The 19,589-nt window shown below is 51.0% G+C and overlaps 2 protein-coding genes across 13 annotated transcripts in view; one reads left to right on the forward strand and one right to left on the reverse strand.

Annotated features, from left to right (window-relative positions):
- Kif13b (kinesin family member 13B) overlaps positions 1-3,916 on the forward strand; it is a 160,742-nt gene extending 156,826 nt beyond the window's left edge. For all 3 annotated transcript variants that reach the window (XM_076853515.1, XM_076853513.1, XM_076853514.1), the window contains one exon: positions 351-3,916. In XM_076853515.1, the coding sequence (XP_076709630.1) occupies positions 351-616 (266 nt within the window). In that variant the 3' untranslated portion in view covers positions 617-3,916. The remainder of the gene's footprint in view (positions 1-350) is intronic.
- Hmbox1 (homeobox containing 1) overlaps positions 3,820-19,589 on the reverse strand; it is a 194,305-nt gene continuing 178,535 nt past the window's right edge. For 6 of the 10 annotated variants that reach the window (XM_076853524.1, XM_076853520.1, XM_076853522.1 and 3 more), the window contains one exon: positions 5,745-18,606. In XM_076853524.1, the coding sequence (XP_076709639.1) occupies positions 18,469-18,606 (138 nt within the window). In that variant the 3' untranslated portion in view covers positions 5,745-18,468. Of the gene's footprint in view, positions 5,020-5,744; positions 18,607-19,589 lie in introns of those variants that run through there. The other 4 variants (XM_076853527.1, XM_076853526.1, XM_076853525.1 and 1 more) reach the window with 2 other exon arrangements.

Genomic DNA, 19,589 nt, shown 5'->3' on the forward strand with positions numbered 1-19,589 from the left:
TGGATTCAGGGCTGAGTCTTCCCAGTGCCGCTGGCCACAGTCGGCTCTGCTCACTCAGTGCAGGGACCTGTGCCCCTGGAGTGGCCGAGCCCGCTCTGCTGTGGCAGGCCTCTGCGCCTGCGCCTCCCCACGTCCTCTGCAGGGCTTGTCGCCCGAGGCCACGGGGCTGAGGGATGCGAGTTCTGGTGACCACTGCTCGCTGCCCGCGCAATGGTCACCCCATGCCCTGGTTCCTGCTGGACCAAGCAGGGCCTGAGGGGTTGGTACCAGGCACAAAGGCAATCTGGGGTACACAGCAAGGGAGGTGACAGACAGGGCGCCCCTCCATGATGCCACCTTTTCCCTTGCAGGAAAGAATGACGGCTCCATTGGTGGGAAGCAGTACTTCAAGTGCAACCCGGGCTACGGGCTGCTGGTGAGGCCCGGGCGCGTGCGCAGGGCTGCCGGGGCTGGGCGCAGGCGCAGCTCGGGGCTCCGGCCGCAGGGCGCCCCCGAGGCCCGCCGGAGCGCCACCCTCTCGGGCTCCGCCAGCAACCTGGCCTCACTGACGGCCGCTCTGGCCAAGGCCGACAGGGGCCACAAGAACCCCGAGAACCGGAAGTCCTGGGCCAGCTGAGCCACCGCCACCCAAGGCAGACACCCAGGGAGCCTGCCGAGCCCTCCCTGTGACGCCTGGGGACCCGCCCCAAGCAGGCTGAGGAATGCTTTTTGCACGACACAGGGCTGGTGACTGCCCATTCCCTGTCCTCCCGGCCCTGGAAGCTTGGCTTCTCCCTGTCCTCGGTGGCCCAGGAGGCCCCCTAGCTGTGCCTCCCGGTGGCGGGTGGGAAGTGCGGAGCCGGAGGACCCCGGGTGGTGGGACCACCGAGGGAGGCCCGGGGACTCCGCCTGCCTGGGGGCACCCAGCAGGGTCTGTGTGCGTCCCTTCCCCTCTCTTCTGGCACCCCTAACGCCTTAATTTAAGGAGTGACTTTCCCAGCGCCTGCGGGGCTCCTGCCTCCCGCCCCCGTGGGCCTGGCTGTCCCTGTCCCGCCTCCCCGCAGGGGACAAGCCCCGTCAGGGCCAGGGGGCGGCAGAGGGCGTCCCACAGGGTCTCTGGGAGCCCTGGCTTCTAGACCTGGCTGGAAGGTCTTCTGTTTGCCATTGATTCTCCTAACCGGATGCTTGGGATATATTTATTTATATTTATTTTTAAAATCTGAAATCATTGCGAGCTCAATCGCCCTCTGCCTGGGCTGGTGCTGGGCCTTCCTGAGTGCCCTGGCCTTTCTGGTCCTCAGACGCTGGCCTCCTGCCTGGGCAGCGCTTCCTGGGGGAGACTGTGTGTGTGTGTGTGTGTGTGTGTGTGTGTGTGTGTGTGTGTGTGTCCTGCACACACGTGTTTGTTGGTGGCCTTTGTCCACGATGAGAGCGATGAGACCGGACAGGGAAGGAGCACGGAGGGGCACCCCCCTCGCTGGTGCGCGGTGGCATTTTAACTTCCTCCACCTGGCGGCAGGCGGCCTGGGGAGGGAGCGGCCGGTTGCCCTCCCAGGCCCCCAGAGCAGCCTCAGGCAGGCCCAGCCACAGCCTCCCCAGGGGTGGCTCCCCTCCCTGCCAGATGGGGGCCTTTTCTGTCAGCTGTGTTGAGGTAGGGGGGTGTGTGTGTGTGTGTGTGTGTGTGTGTGTGCGCGCGCGCGCGCACACAAAACTGGGCCAGGCCTGGTCCCGGTGGGTGGAGGACACCCCCAGACTGTCTTATCTCCAGCAGCCTCAACTTGCCCACCGACCCCAGCTCAGGACAGCACCTCTGGGCTGGAGTTTGCACTGGGCACTCCTGGCGGCTGGGTCTGGTTCTTGGAAAAACCATCGTGGAAGTTTTTGGTGAGGAACCCGGTTCTAAAGAGGTTTGAAGCCCCTTATGAGAAGCAGTGCTAGACCTTATCTCCAGATGGGGCCACCAAGCCGGAGCTGGCCCCCCTGCATTCTCTGGCCAGCATGGGCAGCACATGGTGCCAGAGGCCAGGACAATTAACTCAGGGCACTCTGACCACCAGGGGACAGCCAGGAACAGCCTAAGGCCGGAGCAGTCCCTCGGGCAGGGTCAGTGTCCAGCCTGTGTCTGTACAGGCCTGTCCTGGGGCTGGCGTCTTCATGATCCTTCCTTGTAAGCGGGCACTGTGAGGGGTCAGGGCTGGCCAAGGCCCTGCCAAGGGGATCCGGTCTGCCCCTTTCTGGGACAGCATGACTGGAGGGAGCCTCCATCCTGAGGCAGGCATTGACCAGTGGCCTTCCCTTCCTGTTTTGGGGACACTGTGGGCTGTGGATTCTGCCTGGCTTTTCTCCTTTCCCTCCTGCGCAGCATGGCTCTTCTGGAGTCTGGTTCAGTTGGAGTCAGTGTCCCCTGTGTGGCTGTTGGGCAGGGACCAACCCCTCCCTCGGGCAGGCCAAGCCCCGGGAGCCCCAGGAGAGAAAGCTGGAGGTGGGAGTCAGGCAGGGCCTGCTGGAGCCGTGGTCATAGACCCCGGAGGGGAACCTGGTGCTGCTCTTCATCATTCTGGGCCTTTAAGGTGGAGGAGGATAAAAAGGGATCATCGACTTGAAGAGCTTGTGAGCAGGAGCGCAGGAGCCGGGAGGCTTGACCAACGTGGCTCAGGCCCCTCGTCCTTGTCCTGCAGAGTGCGGGACACCTTCTCTCACCCAGGCCTCTTCTCCCCATCTCCCAGGGGCATCCCCTACCTGGTGCAGCGAGCTCAACCTCCTTTCCAGCCTTGTTCACAGGCTGAGCAGGCCTGCGGGGACAGGCGTGTGCTGGGGTGTGGAGACCTCTCTGCGCTCTTGGCTGGAGTTTTCTTCCAGCTTAGGGTCTTGTGCTCGGGGTCTCATGAGCCTGTGAGGAGTTGGTCCTGTTGGTGTTGTGAGAGTCTGTGTCCATAGCTGAGGGGGCGCAGGGTGTGCCTCTGTTGCCCCTGCCCCAAGGGCAGGATGTGGCCTCTGGAAGGACAGCGCAGCTGGAGGGGAGGCTGGTGGACAGCACCCCACTGGGCCTTGCCCGCAGCTTGCCCCTGGGTCCTTCCTGCATTCAACCTACTCATTCCCTAGGGCAGAGGGAGGCACTAGCTGCTCCCTGTGGGAGGCTCTCAGCACTTCAGCTACCCTCAGCTTCCTGGGCAGCCCTGTCTCCTGCTAGGCAAGCTGTGCAGGCGCTGGGTGAGGCCTGCTCAAGTTTCGTCGTTCCTCTTGCTCTTTGGCGTAGATTAACACTAACTTGTGGCTGGAGAAACAAGGGTGTGCAGTAGGGATGGTCACTGAAGTGCTGGGCAGTGGAGGGACAGGGAAGGTGTGTATCTGGGTTCCTGGGAAGGCCTAGAAGTGTCCATGTCCCCTTCATTCCTGGTCTTTTCTCCCCTGGGCTTAAGCATTGCCTATACATGAAGCAGGAGGTTCTGGGTTCGAGTTGTCCTTGCTTAGGCGCCCTGTCTGCGGAGGCTACAGGGTGTGGAGGCGTATTTTGATGCTTCTGGTGCCACCAGCCCCATGCCACCTTAGACAGGAGGCACTGAGGTGGCGGGGCCATCTGTAGTGCCTTTCCCTGGGGTGCACCCCCACAACAACTGTACCCAAAGCCTCTTTCTCTCTGAAAGGCCTGGTGCCCTGGTGAGCTGCACACGCTACTGGTGTTGGGAGAGTCTGAACAGCTTCTCTGTGTGGATTTTGTAAATATCTTGAGTTCACACATAGAAATGATTTGATTTGGGGATTATAGTGATTTGGTACACATTAAGTGGGAGTTAAAAAAAATCCAAAGACTGTAATGAATTGTAAAGATTTTAATGATTCCTCTGTGTGGTGAACTAAACGCTGTAACTCTGTACCATATATGCCTTCCCATCAAATGACCAGCAGCTTCTGAATAAAGCCAATGACTTCTTGCCTTGTCTGGGGTTGGTCTTGTTGCTTCCTCCCTTTTCTACACAGACGGGGGCTCATGCAGACTGTCCCCGTCATGGCCCTGTTGCCACTGGTGGTGGTGGTGGGCATCTCAAGATGGAAGTTAGAAGGGTCAGCCTGGCACACACCCCTCTTTAGCCTGTTCAGAAAACCAGCATAGGCTGGTTTCTACAGCTGAAAGGTAGGCAGAACCCACACGTTTCTGCATTAAGGGAGGATGACGGCTATGGCTGGCAGGGTCTGGGTCAAGTCCAGGTGGGCTGTGGGGCCTGACAGTTTTACTGGGCCCTACTGCCAGTGAGGTTGACCTCCTACCGCCATCTGCCCAGCTGTGTGCCCAGCACAGGTCTGGAGCACTCCGAGGATGGCAGGTTGGCCTTTGAGCCGGGAGAGGTGGCTAGGCCCCTTGGCTCTGCCTGTGAAGTCCCACTCATGGCCACAGGACCGCTGCCCTGTGCAGGTTTCCTCCCTGGCCGCTGCATCACTCGGCCCTCCCCTCATGGCCTACAGCCATGGCCTCCTTGCCAATGGAGGGCTGTGGCCATCCGCCAGAACACAACTGAATGGGACTTGTTTGTATTCCTAAGTGCAGATGAGTTGTTCTCAAGAGATAAGCACTGCCAACTAGGGACAGAAATGCGGCAGCCACCAGCAGCCCTGCTCTGAAAGCAGCAGGAATCTGAGTGGAATTTATCGAGGTCTGGGGGTAAATCCTAAGTTCTCAAGCGGCTGCTTTCTTGCAACTCAATGAGATGCCTTTTGTTTGCATCAGGCTCTGGGGTTTTATAGTTGCTCAGACCCCGGGACGGGTTCCCAGTGGATGTCACCATTAGTTCATTTGTTCACTAACTGAATCACTTGGAACACTGGTACCTGTGCTGAGCCCAGCCTCCTGGAGCAGATGGTCCAGTGGAAACAGCCATCCTGATGAGCCTCACGGTAGGTGGGCCTGTTGCCTTGGTGGGGTGTGAGGGACGCCATCGAGGGGACTTGGTGAAGGGCAGCTGGGGAGACGCCAGGCTGCAGGGCACACGTGGAAGACAGGCAGGCAGGCAGGCAAGCAGGCTGGGTACTGTCAGCTCATGGTTTCTGCGTAAGGAGAAATGGCAGTTGAGGCCAAGTAGCAGAGCAGCATGGGGTGGGGATGGTCCTGCTTGGGCCTCTGCCCACGTCTGCTGTCCTGCCCTGTCTCCCTTTGGCAACTCCAAGGTTTGGGGCAGCTTTAAAATTTTGTGGACTTTTCTAATTCTACTGAGAAGAAAAAAGAGCCCCTCTCCTCTGAGGAAAATCAGTGGGCTTCAGACTGTGGCATGAGTCTGCTCAGAAACTGCATGCCTAGAAAGAAAACCAAGATGGAGCGTCAGCTTTTGTTGTTTCTCCTGTTCAAGGGGAAGCCCGAGAGTGAGCTCCTTTATACAGATGAAGCTGCCAGGCCCCATAAAGGCTGCTCCCAGGACTGAGGCCCGCAAAGCCAGGAGTCCCAGGAGAGACCCGCAGGCAGGCTGAGCAGCGCTCCCTCCTTGGGGAAGGTGGTTTGGGGCACGGGAGCTCCTGAAAGACCACACGGAGCAGGTGCCCAGGAGCACAGGTTGGAGGGTCAGGAAGTGGGAGACGGGGGCTTTCTGAAGCTCGTAGTGCGCAGTGCTGCGAGCCTCTCCACAGGTATCTGGGCTCCCCTATCCCTTTGAGAAAAGCATAAAAGAGTGCCAAGAATAGGACCCTTGAACCCCTTCAGCAGTGACAGGCATTCCCAAATGAGCATGTTCTGATCCAAAAAAAAAAAATCCCAGTCAGCCTTTGTTCAGTTATACATTTTATTCTCTAATAGGTACAATACTAAAATAAACACAAATTAAAAAAAAGTTTTATTAAAACAAAACTGTACAAAAAAGCAGTATATACTACATTTTAATTACAGAACAGTCTACTGTCCAAAAGGCACTAATCCAGAATAGGAGATACAATGAAACAGGACTCATTGGAACTATTTTAATCAATACAATAGAGCACTTGTTTCTTTGACCATTTACATCCAGAAACAAGGGCCGCTTGCTACAGTCACACACTGCCGTGAACTGAGTCCTACAGGTGAAGATGCAGCATCGCTCTCCCTAGGGACACTTCCCAGCGAGGGACTGGGGGGCTGAGGTGGGTGGGCAGCGGTGGGCACCCGGAGCTCATCTTTCGGCCTGGCCTTTGGAGGCAGGTTCTGGTCTTTACTGGTGGCCACTTTAACCCCCTCTTGTGTTTAGCACCGGCAGAGTGGGCTCTGAGATGCCCCAGGGTGTGGGCTGGAGGTCTGGTGGTGAAGTGGGGCAGCTCCGCGGGAAGCATGTGGAAATCTGACCTCAAAGAGGCAGCAACTGCTCTGTAGGGGAGCTGGGCGCCAGCCAGGCAGAGCTACCTGCTGCTTCCTGGGCAGACCGATGGCCCAGAAACCAGAGGTCCTGTTCCCAAGACAGAGCTCTCCTGCCTGGCTCCCCATGGGCCCAGTGGAGTCCGTTAGGGGGAGCTGACTTTTCTGTTGGGAAGTTGGTTTCTAGAAGTGGGATTTGCTTCCCAGAGGCAAGTCAGAATGCCAAGCCTGGTCTGAAGTGCGTCAGCCCTCCCCTCCCCTCTGTGCCACCAAAGGTCCATGAGTGGCTCCGGGTTCCACCGGGGGCTTCCATGAGCCACACTCCCTGTTGGGTGGCTGTTGGCTGCAACAGCTCAAAAGCCCCAGACATCATCCTCTCGTGGACCCTGGCCCTAAGGAAGAGATGCTGCAGCTTTCCAAACAGTGTCAACACAGAAGACAAGGACAGGCATCTGATGTTAACAAAAATAAGTAACAAAGAAACAGGATTAAACCAAGTCTTTTCTCACAGCATCCTATACTACATCCTCCTTCTGCTTAGCAGAAAATTGTACGTACACAAAAATACAAATACACAATTTTGTAGAACAGTCTGATTTTAATATATTTATATATATTTATATTTATACGAGTGGCAGGTTAGTTCAGTATATAGAGCTTTTTGCACTTTTGGCTCATATGCAACAAGGCTTATAAATTCAGCTTTAGCTTTCATTCAGGTTTTATAGCTTTTGAACAATTGTTTTCACATTTAAAGCAGCATCCAATTTGCACTAGGAGTTGTGATTACAGGAAACACGGGGTCAGGGGCTATGGAGGGCGGGAGGGCAGGGAGATATACATTCCAGTGTGTGGCGTGTAAGGAGGATTCGTGTGGACAGAGCTTACCATGATGACCCTTGAGGTAGACTGAACACCATACAGCAGACTCAGACACAGGTGTGACTCGCCCTCAGGGACACATGGTGCACAAGATGGGGACAGAGATGGGGGGGACCCAAAGGGAAACACAAAAAACTAAGACACAATGGCCAAGGCAGGGAGGGGCTGTGCTGCCTCCTCATCTGGCAGGATCCTTCACGGCCCATCTGACACCCGAAGTCTGGTGGCAGCAGAATACTTTTGGGAATCATGGCCCCTTTGGCCTGGGGCACCTGATTGGACTACAGGCATCACATCTGCAGTCCCTCCTACAAAACTTGCCATGCCAGCCAGTGCCCGGCCCACGACAGATGCTAAAACAAGCGTTCTTGTCTAGAAATGACCTCACTCCTCAGCACTCTGCTCTGACTGGAGTGTTCGATCCAGTTAAGGGCGGCCAGGTCCCCTGCTGCCTGCTTCTCCTTGCGCCCCCACTCACACCACCTCTGCTCAGCAACACTGCAACTGCCAGCACTGGGCAGGACCTAAGGGAGGACGGTGCCGCTGCCCTAGCTGTGTGACTTCACCCCCAGACAGGCCTGGTCTGCACCACAGCTCGGTGGCACTCCGGTGTGACACAACCCAGCCACCTGCCCTTCTCCTCCTGGCAGAACTCCATTGGCACGCCTGCCCACACGCCTCGTGTGAATGCACAGAGTTCGGGTTGTTACATGGTCTGAAAGAAAATGCTGGGTTATTAATGAAAATAAAGTGCCTGAGTATGGATTGTTCCGTTTTGCAAAACCTTTTCATGTACCCACAGGTCCTCGGTGTGCTGCTTGGCAATGTGATCCGAACAGAGCACAGTCACAACACATCTGTCCTACACTCACCTGGAATAAAGGCCATAGCTAGGTCACACTTACATCACTCTAAAGCAGCAAACACTCTCACACTCACTCCCAAAGCTGCGCGCTGGATCTTGCTCAACACCCTACCGACAGCCTTTGTGAGCAGGCCCCCTGCCCCTGCGATTGGGGAGGGATGAGGCACCAGGCTCAGGCTGTGCTTGCTTCACCTCTGCCCTCCTGGATCTGGGTGCATCCTCCAACTGCTACTAGACAGATTCTGCTCTGAGACTGTCCTGCTCCCCTGTCCCCATTGCTCAGTAGCCAGCGAGATGGCTATGAAGACTCCCCAAAATTCTCTACGAACCAATACTATAAGCACACCGACGAAAGAAATGGGGAACAGTGACGAAGCCAGCCTGCGGGCCAGGAAGAGCTCTCCCCGCTGCTTACCCTTGTGGTCGTTCTGCCTGCAGAACAGCAGGGGCAGTAGGGAGGGGCAGCCACCCGATGCCCACCCTGAGGGCCAGGTGCAGGGTGGGAAGGACAGGGCACAGGCTGACTCTCTGGCAGGTCCCAGAGGTCTGTAACTTGCTTAGGCACTTAAACATAAATAAGAATTTATCCTGGAAATACACCCAACATGCCCCTGGGAGGGAGGCGAGCCCAGGGGAAATCAGAGAAGGCTGTGGGCTCTTCGGGGCAGGCCACTGCCATGATCTTGGCACATTCTGGCAGAGAGAGCATCCTACCTTGCAGCTGGAAGGTGTGAAGAAGCCAGTGATCTATGTAGGGCTCAGGGGCCTGCAGAGGCCTCTCCAGGTCCCCACTCTGCAGCCATTAAGGCAGCAGGCTGGGCTGCCACAGGCCACCCCAACGTGCTACACACAGGGTCAGCCAGAGGATACTACTAGGAAAAGACAAGGCCCCTCATGGTGGTGTTTGGGCAAAACCAAAGGGTGGTAAGGAGAGGACTCGCCAGAGTTTCCAGAGTGTGGAGAGCCAACTCTGCCCTCACCCTGGAACTCCGGCTTGGCCTTCCTGGTGGCCACTTCCAGAGCTGCAAGGAGGTGCTTCACTCATCCCCTGAGAGTGCACGTGGGCTACTCAGCCTGTGCTGCCCCTGGCTCTGGCCCCAACACAGAGAGGACAGTGTGGCACCCGCGGAGGCTCACACTGACGCAGCACTGACATCCTTGTTTCCAGTTTAACAGCTTCAGTGAACGACGAGGTGGGAAAGTGATGCTCACATTTATGCTGGGCTCTTAGTTCCAATAAAGCAAAAACGGGAGAGGTTTCTGTGCTCAAAGGAAGCCACAGAACAAGACTGTTCAGACTCCATCTGGAAGTGCTGGGACACTGGCAATTCCTAGAGGGAGGAACACACCTTGAAACCACAAGTCCTAAGTCTTGCTTCTGCCCCGAACCCCTGTGGGCTCCCTCCTCGCACAGCACCAAGCAGTGGCCCCTGTTCTAAATTTCCACGTCATCTGACCACCACCAGAGAAGCAAAATCTGGATCAGTACAAAAATGAAAGGCACACATACCCTTTCCCCTCCAAATTAAGGTGTTCATGGGGGATGAGGGCTGGGTAAGATAATCCCCATTGCCACCTAACAACACAACCAGCCCTAACTAGTCACCTGGTAGACTGTCTTACCAGGACTGCCCACACCTGTGGTCTTGCTCCTATTTTCACTCTCTTGGGCTTCAGGGATGCCTATGATGTGACACAGATCAGAAGAGAGAATGTGACAGAACTAGTACCCAGAGAACCTGTCAAGTATGGGGGAAGAGCTGAAAAGGGAGAGGGCACAGAATTTTAGTTAGCTGAATTTCCAGGTCCGTTTGGAGCCTGTGTCTCCTCTTCAGTGTTCCTGACCAGTCACTGAGCCCCCACACGAACCCTGGCAGGACAGGGCCCAAAACCCCTACCCCAAGGCAGCTCAATCTTTCCTGGATTCTGGACACTAGAGCTCCCTATGGGGCCTGAATCTGGGTTTGTCTCCATGTAGCTGCTACTTATAGGCCAGTTAAGGCTCCCAAGGAGCCAAGGAGGCACAAGGCAAGGTGGAGGCTCAATACCACAACACCAGAGCCCAGTTCCCACACCCCGCTGCCTCCCATCACGACTATAGTGCAGAGGACGGAGGGTGAGGAAAGGGCTGAGCAAAACCATGTTTGGACAGAGCAAGAACCTGGGAAGTTGCTGAGAGAGCTGAAGAGAGAGCAGCAGACACTGGACGTGCCACTCTGCCTCCACTGCTGTGCGGGGGCATGTGCTCTGCCCCTCCTGACAAGCTGTGGGGCCTGTGGTGACCCTGACGCAGGAGGAGGCCTCAGGGAGGGCTGTGGAGGAAGGCTGTGGGGTTGGGTCCTCTTCCTGCCTGGCTCCACGTCAAAGGGGCCATGTGATGGTGTACTGTTGCACTGGACGGCCAGTGCTGTCCCAGGAGAAAAGGAAGCAGGTTGGCAGACACGACTTCAGCAGCAGGGGTGAGCAAGTCCCCCTGCCTTGCATCCTACTAGAAGCAGCACGCGCTGGAGGCCCATCTGGCTGGCAGGGTGAGGGTGTGGGCCTCCCTGAGGATCAGGGGCGGCAGTACAGATGCTTGGCCCAGTGCCCAGGGAACACCACCACGTGTGTCAGGTGCTCTTCTGAGCTGAGAACTCAAAGGAACAGTAGTGTCTCTGGTACTGTCAGGGTTACGGATGATAACATCTTCCCTCTAGATTCTTACAAAGACAATTTACTTTTGCTGTTTTCTTCCAAAAAGCTGACTTCGTGAGTATTACCTAGGTCTTCATGGGTTTGGTGCGGGGTTTTCTTGGGGGAGGGTGGGCTGCTGGTGGTACAGGAATATCTGGTGTAGGGTTGTTTGATCAGAGTAGCCTCTGGGAACATCTGAGAATGTAAGCAGGGCCACGTCTGTGTAAGTAGCACTGTCCCTGGGGCAGCACATCTGGGACTCAGACCCCTAGGCCAGCAGCTCATGTAAGGAGGTCCCACCTTCTGCTGGCTGTCTTGGTGCATGTCTCCCAGATCACAGAATCAGCCCAGGGGTCAGTCCTTAGAGTCTCCAGTCCTAGGGCAGATTCCAAGAGCTAATGCACAGTCCCCTTTCAGTAGCTTCGAAAACAAGATGAGGGACGCTCTGCTCTTTGGGGTTATAAACCCATAAATCAATTGTCCCAGAGACTGACAGATCCCAAAGAGAGCAGCCTTCAGCGACTGCAGACGTACGTGTGTGAGCGCGTGTGTGTTGGTGGTGACGGGTAAGGTGGCGTTTATAGAAGCGCTGAATAAAAATCTTTCACAGGTTCTTTTCCCTGTACTAGCCCAACTTCTATACATTTCTTAGGTATTTTGGGAAGGATAAAAGGCATAAAAACCTTCTAAACTGTGTGTCTGGGGACAGGGGAAGAGGATAGTTCTAAACAGGCAGCCACCTCTCGGCATCCTCAGGAAACGGAAGTGTAACTAATAGGTCAGCTAGGCAAGGGCTGCTCCTGAGGTGTGAGAAAGGCTTGTTTAAGGACAAACACTAAAAGAAGAAGGGAAAAAGCCAGTGCTGAGTTTTCTCCAGCAACTACTAACCAGTCCTGGAGTGTCCAGCCTTGGGGAGGACGGGCAAGTGGCCCCAGGCTCCCAGAGCATGACTCCTGAGCACACAGGGGATGGGTTGAGAAGGCCCATGGCGCTGCTGGCCGCCGCGCTCCTGCAGGCTCTTGATGGAATAGTGAGGTAAAGGCTCCCGCAAGCGACAAAAAACACCAAGCCAGCCAGAGAAAGGCCAGCGCGTCTTGGATCCTACCCAACGTGACTGACGCTTTAGCAGGAGAAGAGCAAGGGCCACAGACAGTGTAAAGATCATGTGATGCCCCTCGGGGCAGGCGCAGCAGGGATAGAGGACAGCGGAAGGGAGAGGAGACAAGCCACTAACACAGCGGAGTCACCTAAGGTGGCACCCTCCTCGTGGCAAGTGAGGAGCTGGGGCAGACTCACGCGTCCTCCTGCCCTGGTGACTTCAGAATACTACAGGCGCCAGGTTCCATTCATATCATCTGCTCTGGATCCTATGATCCAGGGAGGAAAATGCCATTCGCCCCCATGAAGTTCTTCTTGGTGAATAGTGACCGGTGATGGCAATAGAAATACCCGGAGGCTGTGACTGTCGCCATTTCAGGCCAGCAAGGCCCCAGGAGTGAAGGCCAGCAAGTGGGTGCAGGCAGCCCCAGGCCTTCCCAGGCTGGCAGCTGGGATTCCGACTGCGGTTCCTGCCCCAGGTGAAGCGGGCTGAAAGTGGATGTGAGAGCAGTTTCAAGAACTAGAAGTCAGATGGTGGGCAACAATGGGTGGCTTCCATTTTGGAACTGAAATAACTCCAAATCTTTCTCTTCTACTTTGGGACCACATGAATACTGTGTCATTATTTTAGTTTACTGAGTTGCTGTTCCAAATGTTCTTGGGAGCATTAGTGCTAAAAAGGAACAGGGATGGAAGCTCTGCTATTTTCAATCACATAAAGGACAGAAATCCTCTTAATTATGACCATGCCAATCTACATCCTGCTAAAACAGCTAATTACATGTCAGGAGGACACTCAGTCATTCAGAACAATTGCCATTATATTTTTATATATTCATTCTATGCCACCCCCCTTAATTACCATGGTTACAATTTGAAGAGATTCAGCCAAACCTTCATTTGATCACAGCACACCAATGTGAATTTTTGAGGTAATTATGGCTGTACACAGCCAGTCTTATTTAAAAGAGAGAAAATGAAAATGGAGTCAGGGAAGCTGCCCTCCCAGGACTTCCCAAGCACATACCAAGCTGCATGTGCTCCTGCTGCCCGCTGCCAAGGCCACTGCACTGAGGTTCAGACTCTGGGCATGAGGACTGCTGCTGAGACTGGCCACAGAAAGGGGGTGTCAGCAGAGGACAGCCGCAAAGCTTCCTCTGCTGACGTGTCCTGCTGTTGTTGGGGCTGATGGGTGTGGGATGTGCGTGATAAACTGCCAGATTGCAGAAAGACCAGTCAGGTTTCACCCCAATGAGATCAGCTAGAGTTAGTTCTGCCCAAATGTGAAGAATAATGAAAGAAAGTCCCAGGACCTGCACATTTGCAATGCCAAGGCATCTATACATAGTCAGTGAGATGAGAAGAGGGTGCAGTCAGACCGTCCCTCACTCCTCTCTTCCCCTATTGACTGCAAAAGAAACTGGTATCGGAAACTCTATTTCTCATATTGTCAACTTTCTTTCTGTTGTGATTTCTCATCCCCACAAAGAAAGAATAATAGAATGGATTTAGAAAATTCTCAATTTACAAACTTCCAGCTTTTGAAGGTACCTAGATGGGAATGAAGTTGCACTCCCGAGAGGCGAGTCAAACATCAGTCCTGTAGGAGGCAACGACAGGGCTTCTCACTTTCAGTTTGTAGAGAAAGGGCACTAACAATGGCCTTTCTGAATATACCCTGTGTGTGCAGAGGAGTCTGAGTCAATAGGAAACTGGTGTGTTGGTGTGCTGCCTCTCAACAGGCTTCGCTGCGGCTGCTGTATGTTAGTTCTCTTTAGAGCAATAAGGAGATCTCTCTTCTTAAGTGATAGGCATCTTTGAAACCAAAAATGGATAATGAAGAAAGCCACAAAACAGAAAAAGAAAGGGCCTCTGCTCTGACAGCACGCTACCATGAAATCCTCAGAAATAAGCTGGCCACTCACAGTTCCTTCCCAGGAAATCTTCCACTCCCATCAGGGTACACACTACCTTCAGGCTACGTTAAGCCAGACACTATGGAAATGAAGAAACAGTAAGTGAAGAAACAGTTTTCAGGGCACGAGCTAAGTTTGCCAAAACCAATATGGCCGACGAGTGATCCTGAGTAAACATCCTTGCTACTTAAAGAGCACACAGAAAAAGGAATGCTGTACACATGAATCACCTACTCCTGCCCTAGACCTCCCGCCCCACTCCCACTCCCCTGAAGACACCACCAGCAGAGCTGGTCAATGCACCCAACTTTTACTTGGGAAAACTTGACAAATAAATCTGGCTCAGTAAAGCTATAAATGGATCTGGCTGGTCTTGATGCAGCCCCAATGAATACAGTAGTCAAACATCACTAAAAATCACAACAAAAGGAAAGAAATCTACCACCACTCTGGCTTAGGATTTTGATCACAAAGATCAACATGAAACCAACACAAAACGTAGGAGGTCATAACTATTAAATGTGGAGAACTACTGAACACAAGATCATCAACCACAAGGAAAATTATTGCCTAAGAATCTGTTGAGACTCACTGGGAAAAAAATACTCTGGTTGTTCTCTGAACAAAAGATAAAAGGCAATTTTAAAAGGCAGAGCCATAAGCTGAAAGGGAAGACTACTTCTAATCAAATCCTCCTTAGGATCAAAGGGAAAAAGGGCTTCAAGTTCACATTTCTAGGACAGGGTGGGCAGTTGTTTGGGGAATAGAACTCAATTCCACTGTTGTGGGCAGACATCATGAAGCTGGCCATCACAGGAGGGGTCTGTGTTCAGAGATGGGTGAACCACGCATTTTGCCTGTGGCCAAAGGATTAACAGTTCTAGTAAAGTCAACTCAAGATGAGGGCACCATGGTAGAACACTTAGAAAAATGGAAGAGGAGCTATTCAGAGACAGGAAGTGGCAGATTATTGACTGAGAGTCTATTATACTTGGTGCCTGATGATTGGTATACAAGAGGCAAGTTTTTAAAATCAAGATTTCCTAAAGACAAAGGCCAAATAGGTGGAACTGAAACAACCTCAGTGACTTCTTCATGTGTTATCCCCTTTGAGGTAAAAATATATCCAGACATCTGGACCTAAAATAGGTATTGTTGAATCATAAATCTTTCAGGAACTGGAGGACTGGATTTGTGTAACTCAATATTAATGATCATCCTCTTTCAAGTCTTCAAGTCTTTTTGTGGGGTTACTTCTACTGAGTTGGGGTGAAAGGTACTTTAAACTGGGCTCCTTGCTTGTCTGTCCCAGGTGTCCTTTTCCTGTGATGGGGCACTTAAAGGACAAAAATTGGGAAGAAACTTGTTTTATGGGGTACTTCTACATTATATGTTATGCTGAAAGAAACTGTCTACTTAGTGTTGAATGGTGCTAGAAAGCCTAGGTAAGAGTGTATTTCCTGTGTCCCCTCGCCTGCTTCCATCTGCTAGTAAGGCTATCCACAGGCAGATGGTCCATCTTGAAAAGTCCCCACGTCCAGTGTTTCAGGAAGGAAGGGAAGTCTACCCATCTGACCACAGTCATCCGATTAAAGTATCTAAAAAATAACAAGGGACAAACCACATGAATACTTGGCTGGCAAGGTCACCTCACACCTCACTGTTAAGAGTCTTCCTCAACCAGAAAGAATAGTCCCTGAAAGAGCCCTCTAGGGCCTGGAGAAATACAGACGGAGATGAAAGCAGGGGCAGAGACACCGAGAAGTGTGAGTTTGAAGAGCCTGGCTCCTTTTCCTTTAGTAATAGAGCACTGTAGGGTTTCTATTTTAATACCACATCTAAAACCTGGAAAAAACTTAAGAAAATATTTACCATCCAAAGATACTAAAAATCAAACAGTGGCAGCTCTATTTGCCATTATAAGAACTAAAGGTGGTCTGGACAAGATATAGACAAAGTGAACCTGGAGACAAACAGAAATCTGATGGTATATTTCAATCTTAACCCCAAAGAAGGAACTTTTTCTTCTTGGTGAAAAGCAAAAGTCCTAGATAAGGCATGGGCTATGCAGCAGGCAGCCCTCCACAGCTTTCCTCCACAGCCCCACCCCCAGGGTGCCTGCCACCTCACTGTCACCACACTCCAAGACAGGGTCTGCATTGCCTACACACTGCCAGCTCCACCATATTCTCCGACATCTCTTTGCTTCCTTTAAGGCCTTGAAACAATGAAGCATTCTAGCTCTTTCTATGGCAATCACTGAATTTCTTTAGAAACTGCAGCTGTCTTAGCAGTTTGGGTCTGTTCCTTTAAAAAGGCAAGAACAGATGACATAGGAATCCCATCGTAAAGAAGCCATCAATTACAATAATCTCCCCACAATAAATCATGGAAGTAGCTTGTCAGAGAATACATTTCTTTCTCCCCTTGTTCTTTCTGACTCAACTGAGAATAAGCCAAAAAAAAAAAAAAAAAAAAAAAAAAAAAATCCACCCAAAAGGAAAGATACAACATATTTCTTCTAAAAAGGAAATAAAGCCAACAAAATCTCCCAACTGAAATAAGTCAAATAAACCAAGAAAGAATATGACTAGGTGTGTGGTGGTAGTGGGCTCATTCCTGAGAATAATAAATGCTACTCTTGAATTTGTTGGTTCAAGTAACAGAGTAAGACAGAGAAGACTGCTCAGTTTTACTTCAATTCTTGGAAGCTGGGAGAAAAAGTGCATACATTTTCCCCACGGCAGGACCAGGCCCTACTGCAGACCTTTAAAGTCACAGACTAGGTAGATGGCATTTTAATGCCCTCGGAGACTTCTTCATACTTATATATAAGCAGGATTTACGGCTAAGGGGAGGACCTGTCAGTGCATGTCTTAAGTGGAGTGAGACCAGCTAACAACTGGCAGATATTCAAAATCCCACAAATGAGAGGGGGGAAAAACAAGGACAAAGTCAGGAATCTTTCTTCTCTCTCACTTTGAATACATTTGGTGAGGGAGGAGGGAGAAGGGGAAATGGCACCTTCCTTCCATCTTAGAAACTGTTTCTAGGTAATGGTAGAGACATAAGCCTTGCTCAACGCCAGCCCACAATCCCCTTTAAACAAGGCTTCGTTAGACATGAAGGAGACGGAATGAGGCAGAAAACACACAGCCATTGTGCCTCTTTCAGACGCACCCTACCCTGCCACTGAAGGCTCTTTCTTCTCACCCATAGTGACAGTGTGTCATTTAATCGCGATGCCAGGAGATCACTTTCATACAAGGCCAGCAGATGTAATTTTCTTTGATGCATGAATAGTTCATCATTTTGCTACTGGATGACAAGGTGATCACAGGGTGACTTTAAACGCAAGTTCACTGTTTGGTATTTTGAGTTCTCAAAATGAAAAAAGATTTATCAAATATAAATATCTTTAAAAAGTAACAAAAGTGCTACATATGTGATCAAGGAAAAAAATTCCATTAGTTACTGCTGCTTAAAGTAGATTAAACTTTACAAATATTACCACATCCATTATCAATATGGCTTCCAATTATTAAATAAATTGCCTGTAGCAATATAGCTTTTCATACCTCTACAAGGACAGAGTAAAGAGAACAACAAAGCAGTTACATCCCATTGTATCTTGCACACTCACAACGTAAATGGTAAATGTCCCCTGCTTTTTTCACTCTATTTGGGCAAGTTTTTGCATCTGTGATAGTCAGCACAATCCCCTACAAAGTCCTCTACTGACTCAGATTGAGGGGCTTCAGTTAATGGATACAAAGACTACGTTCTTTCACTCATCTTTGACCTTAGCTCCATCTGTGAAAGACTTTTTTTGGTAGCAGGGAAAGGGGACACCAATAGGAGGAAAGCAACTTCCACGATAACCTCCAAGACTTTTCCAGGCAGGCACTGAGAACTGTGCTGCGGAATGTACAGTGGTTCAGAGAGCTGGACTTAACATCCATCAGACATTCGGCTCATACTGCTTTCAAGCTGGGTTTTGTTTTTTTGTAACTTTTTTGTCTTTTTGTTTTGTTTAAATCATGGTCCCAAAGGCAGAAGGCAGTATTTTATCTACTAAGTCACACAGCTTGTGAGAGGAAAGGATGTCTGTGTCAGGCATGTTAACATCAACCAAAATCTGAGATCAAGTTTTCCATTGACATTCTTAGCACAGCACCCAAAGAAATATAGTCTAGCCACAGTGTGACTATAATGAGGCACGGCTTATTGCAGCTGAAATCAGTGATTCTCACACTGAGGTGGGGGTTCTAGTGTTCCTTTCACTCTGTGCATACTCCCCAAATGGTGTCTGTCAATCCTGTGCCACTACCTCAGCTTGCATTCTATCAATCTTGGGGAAGGAAAAGGGGGTACAGACTAGTGTTACATGAATCTAAAGGTACCCAAGATTTTACACACAGCCTAATATTTGAAAACTGAGGGCTATCTAAATACCTGGAAGCACTTTTGTGGAATGCTAAGACGGAGCAGCAAGATTTTCTAGCCTCAGGGGCTGGGAGAGGGAGTTTGGTTGGTTGGTTGGTTATTACTTACTGGGAATTAATACTGAGAGAGTATATGCAAAGGCTGAGGGCACCATGCCATCTTCACAGAACAAGACCCTAACGGCTACCTGACATACAAGAAACTGCAAGTTATACTGTAAGAACACATGTTAAGGACTGAGGAAAGTCTGCTAAGGTGCTACGTCTAAACTAAGTTAACTTGTCATGTTTAACCCTCCCTGATTAGTCATCATCCAGGGCCTCTGTCTTGATTTCGTTGGCTCCTTGTCGGGCCAATGCCAAGATAGTATGGTTCACTGCTGCCATTTCCACAGCTAATGAGATGGGGTCTTGGTGGTCACTATGGCTCGTGCTGTCATCCTAGATGTGCAGAAATAAGAAATGAATGTTATCAGTTGACTGGTGCTGTGCTCTAGCTCACAGAGAAGCATGCAGGGGCCGGGGAAGCAGAACACTTGTGGAGGACATGGTTGGGAAGCATCTCATGTCAGAGTAGAGGTGAACTGTATTTAAGTAGACACTGAATGGATATAGGTTCAGAGACTTCCAGTTGACATTTTTATGATTCATCTAATAAAAATAACTAAAAGGTTTTGTTCTCACTCAATTTTATTCATTCTATCAAAAAAATGGTTAGTAGTGATCAAACCTGGACTGATTAAAAACCCAACAATTTGAATCTGTATGCAACAAATATAGCACTAGTCATTGAAGGACACACTAGTGAGTTTTTAAATTCCTGATTGCTACTCTCATAGATTATTAGAATCCATGTAAACAAGACTTAAAACGACAGGCACCAACATCCTATAGATAAAAGAAGAAAAATCTCAAGTTACAACAGGACAAAAGTGCCGTGGCCTGAACTGGCTCAGGGAGAAAGGTGTGGTGTCTCCTGCTGAAAGTAGCTGTGGAAAGGGAGTGGGTGTCTACTTAGAGTGAGTTGAAGCTCTATTCCCTTGAAGCACAACACTTAAACAGTAAAGCTGTGAAGAAAACTGGTGCAGTAAGGTGCATGTCAGGTACTGAAAACAATGTCACAAGGAAGGAGGATTTTTCTCACCCTCACATCTTCAGGGGAACTCTGTATCACAGAGCTTTGGAAGGGTAAACCCATTGGGAAAAAAAGCATGGGATGTGCTGCCCTCAGGGCATCTGCAAAAAAAAAAGATGGAAATGATCCCTCTCTATTGATCTATTGAAAAATAACAGGAACGTTTCTAACTAGAAAGACTTAGAAAACATTCTTCTGAATAAAAGGTGGGGCTATGACTTGGAGTCCTTAAAAGGCAACCCTGAGATGTGTGGTGTTACTGTTTCACTCTCATTTCACATATTAGTCT

Source organism: Callospermophilus lateralis, chromosome 4, assembly GCF_048772815.1.
Source record: "Callospermophilus lateralis isolate mCalLat2 chromosome 4, mCalLat2.hap1, whole genome shotgun sequence".
NCBI classification, from domain to species: Eukaryota; Metazoa; Chordata; class Mammalia; order Rodentia; family Sciuridae; genus Callospermophilus; species Callospermophilus lateralis.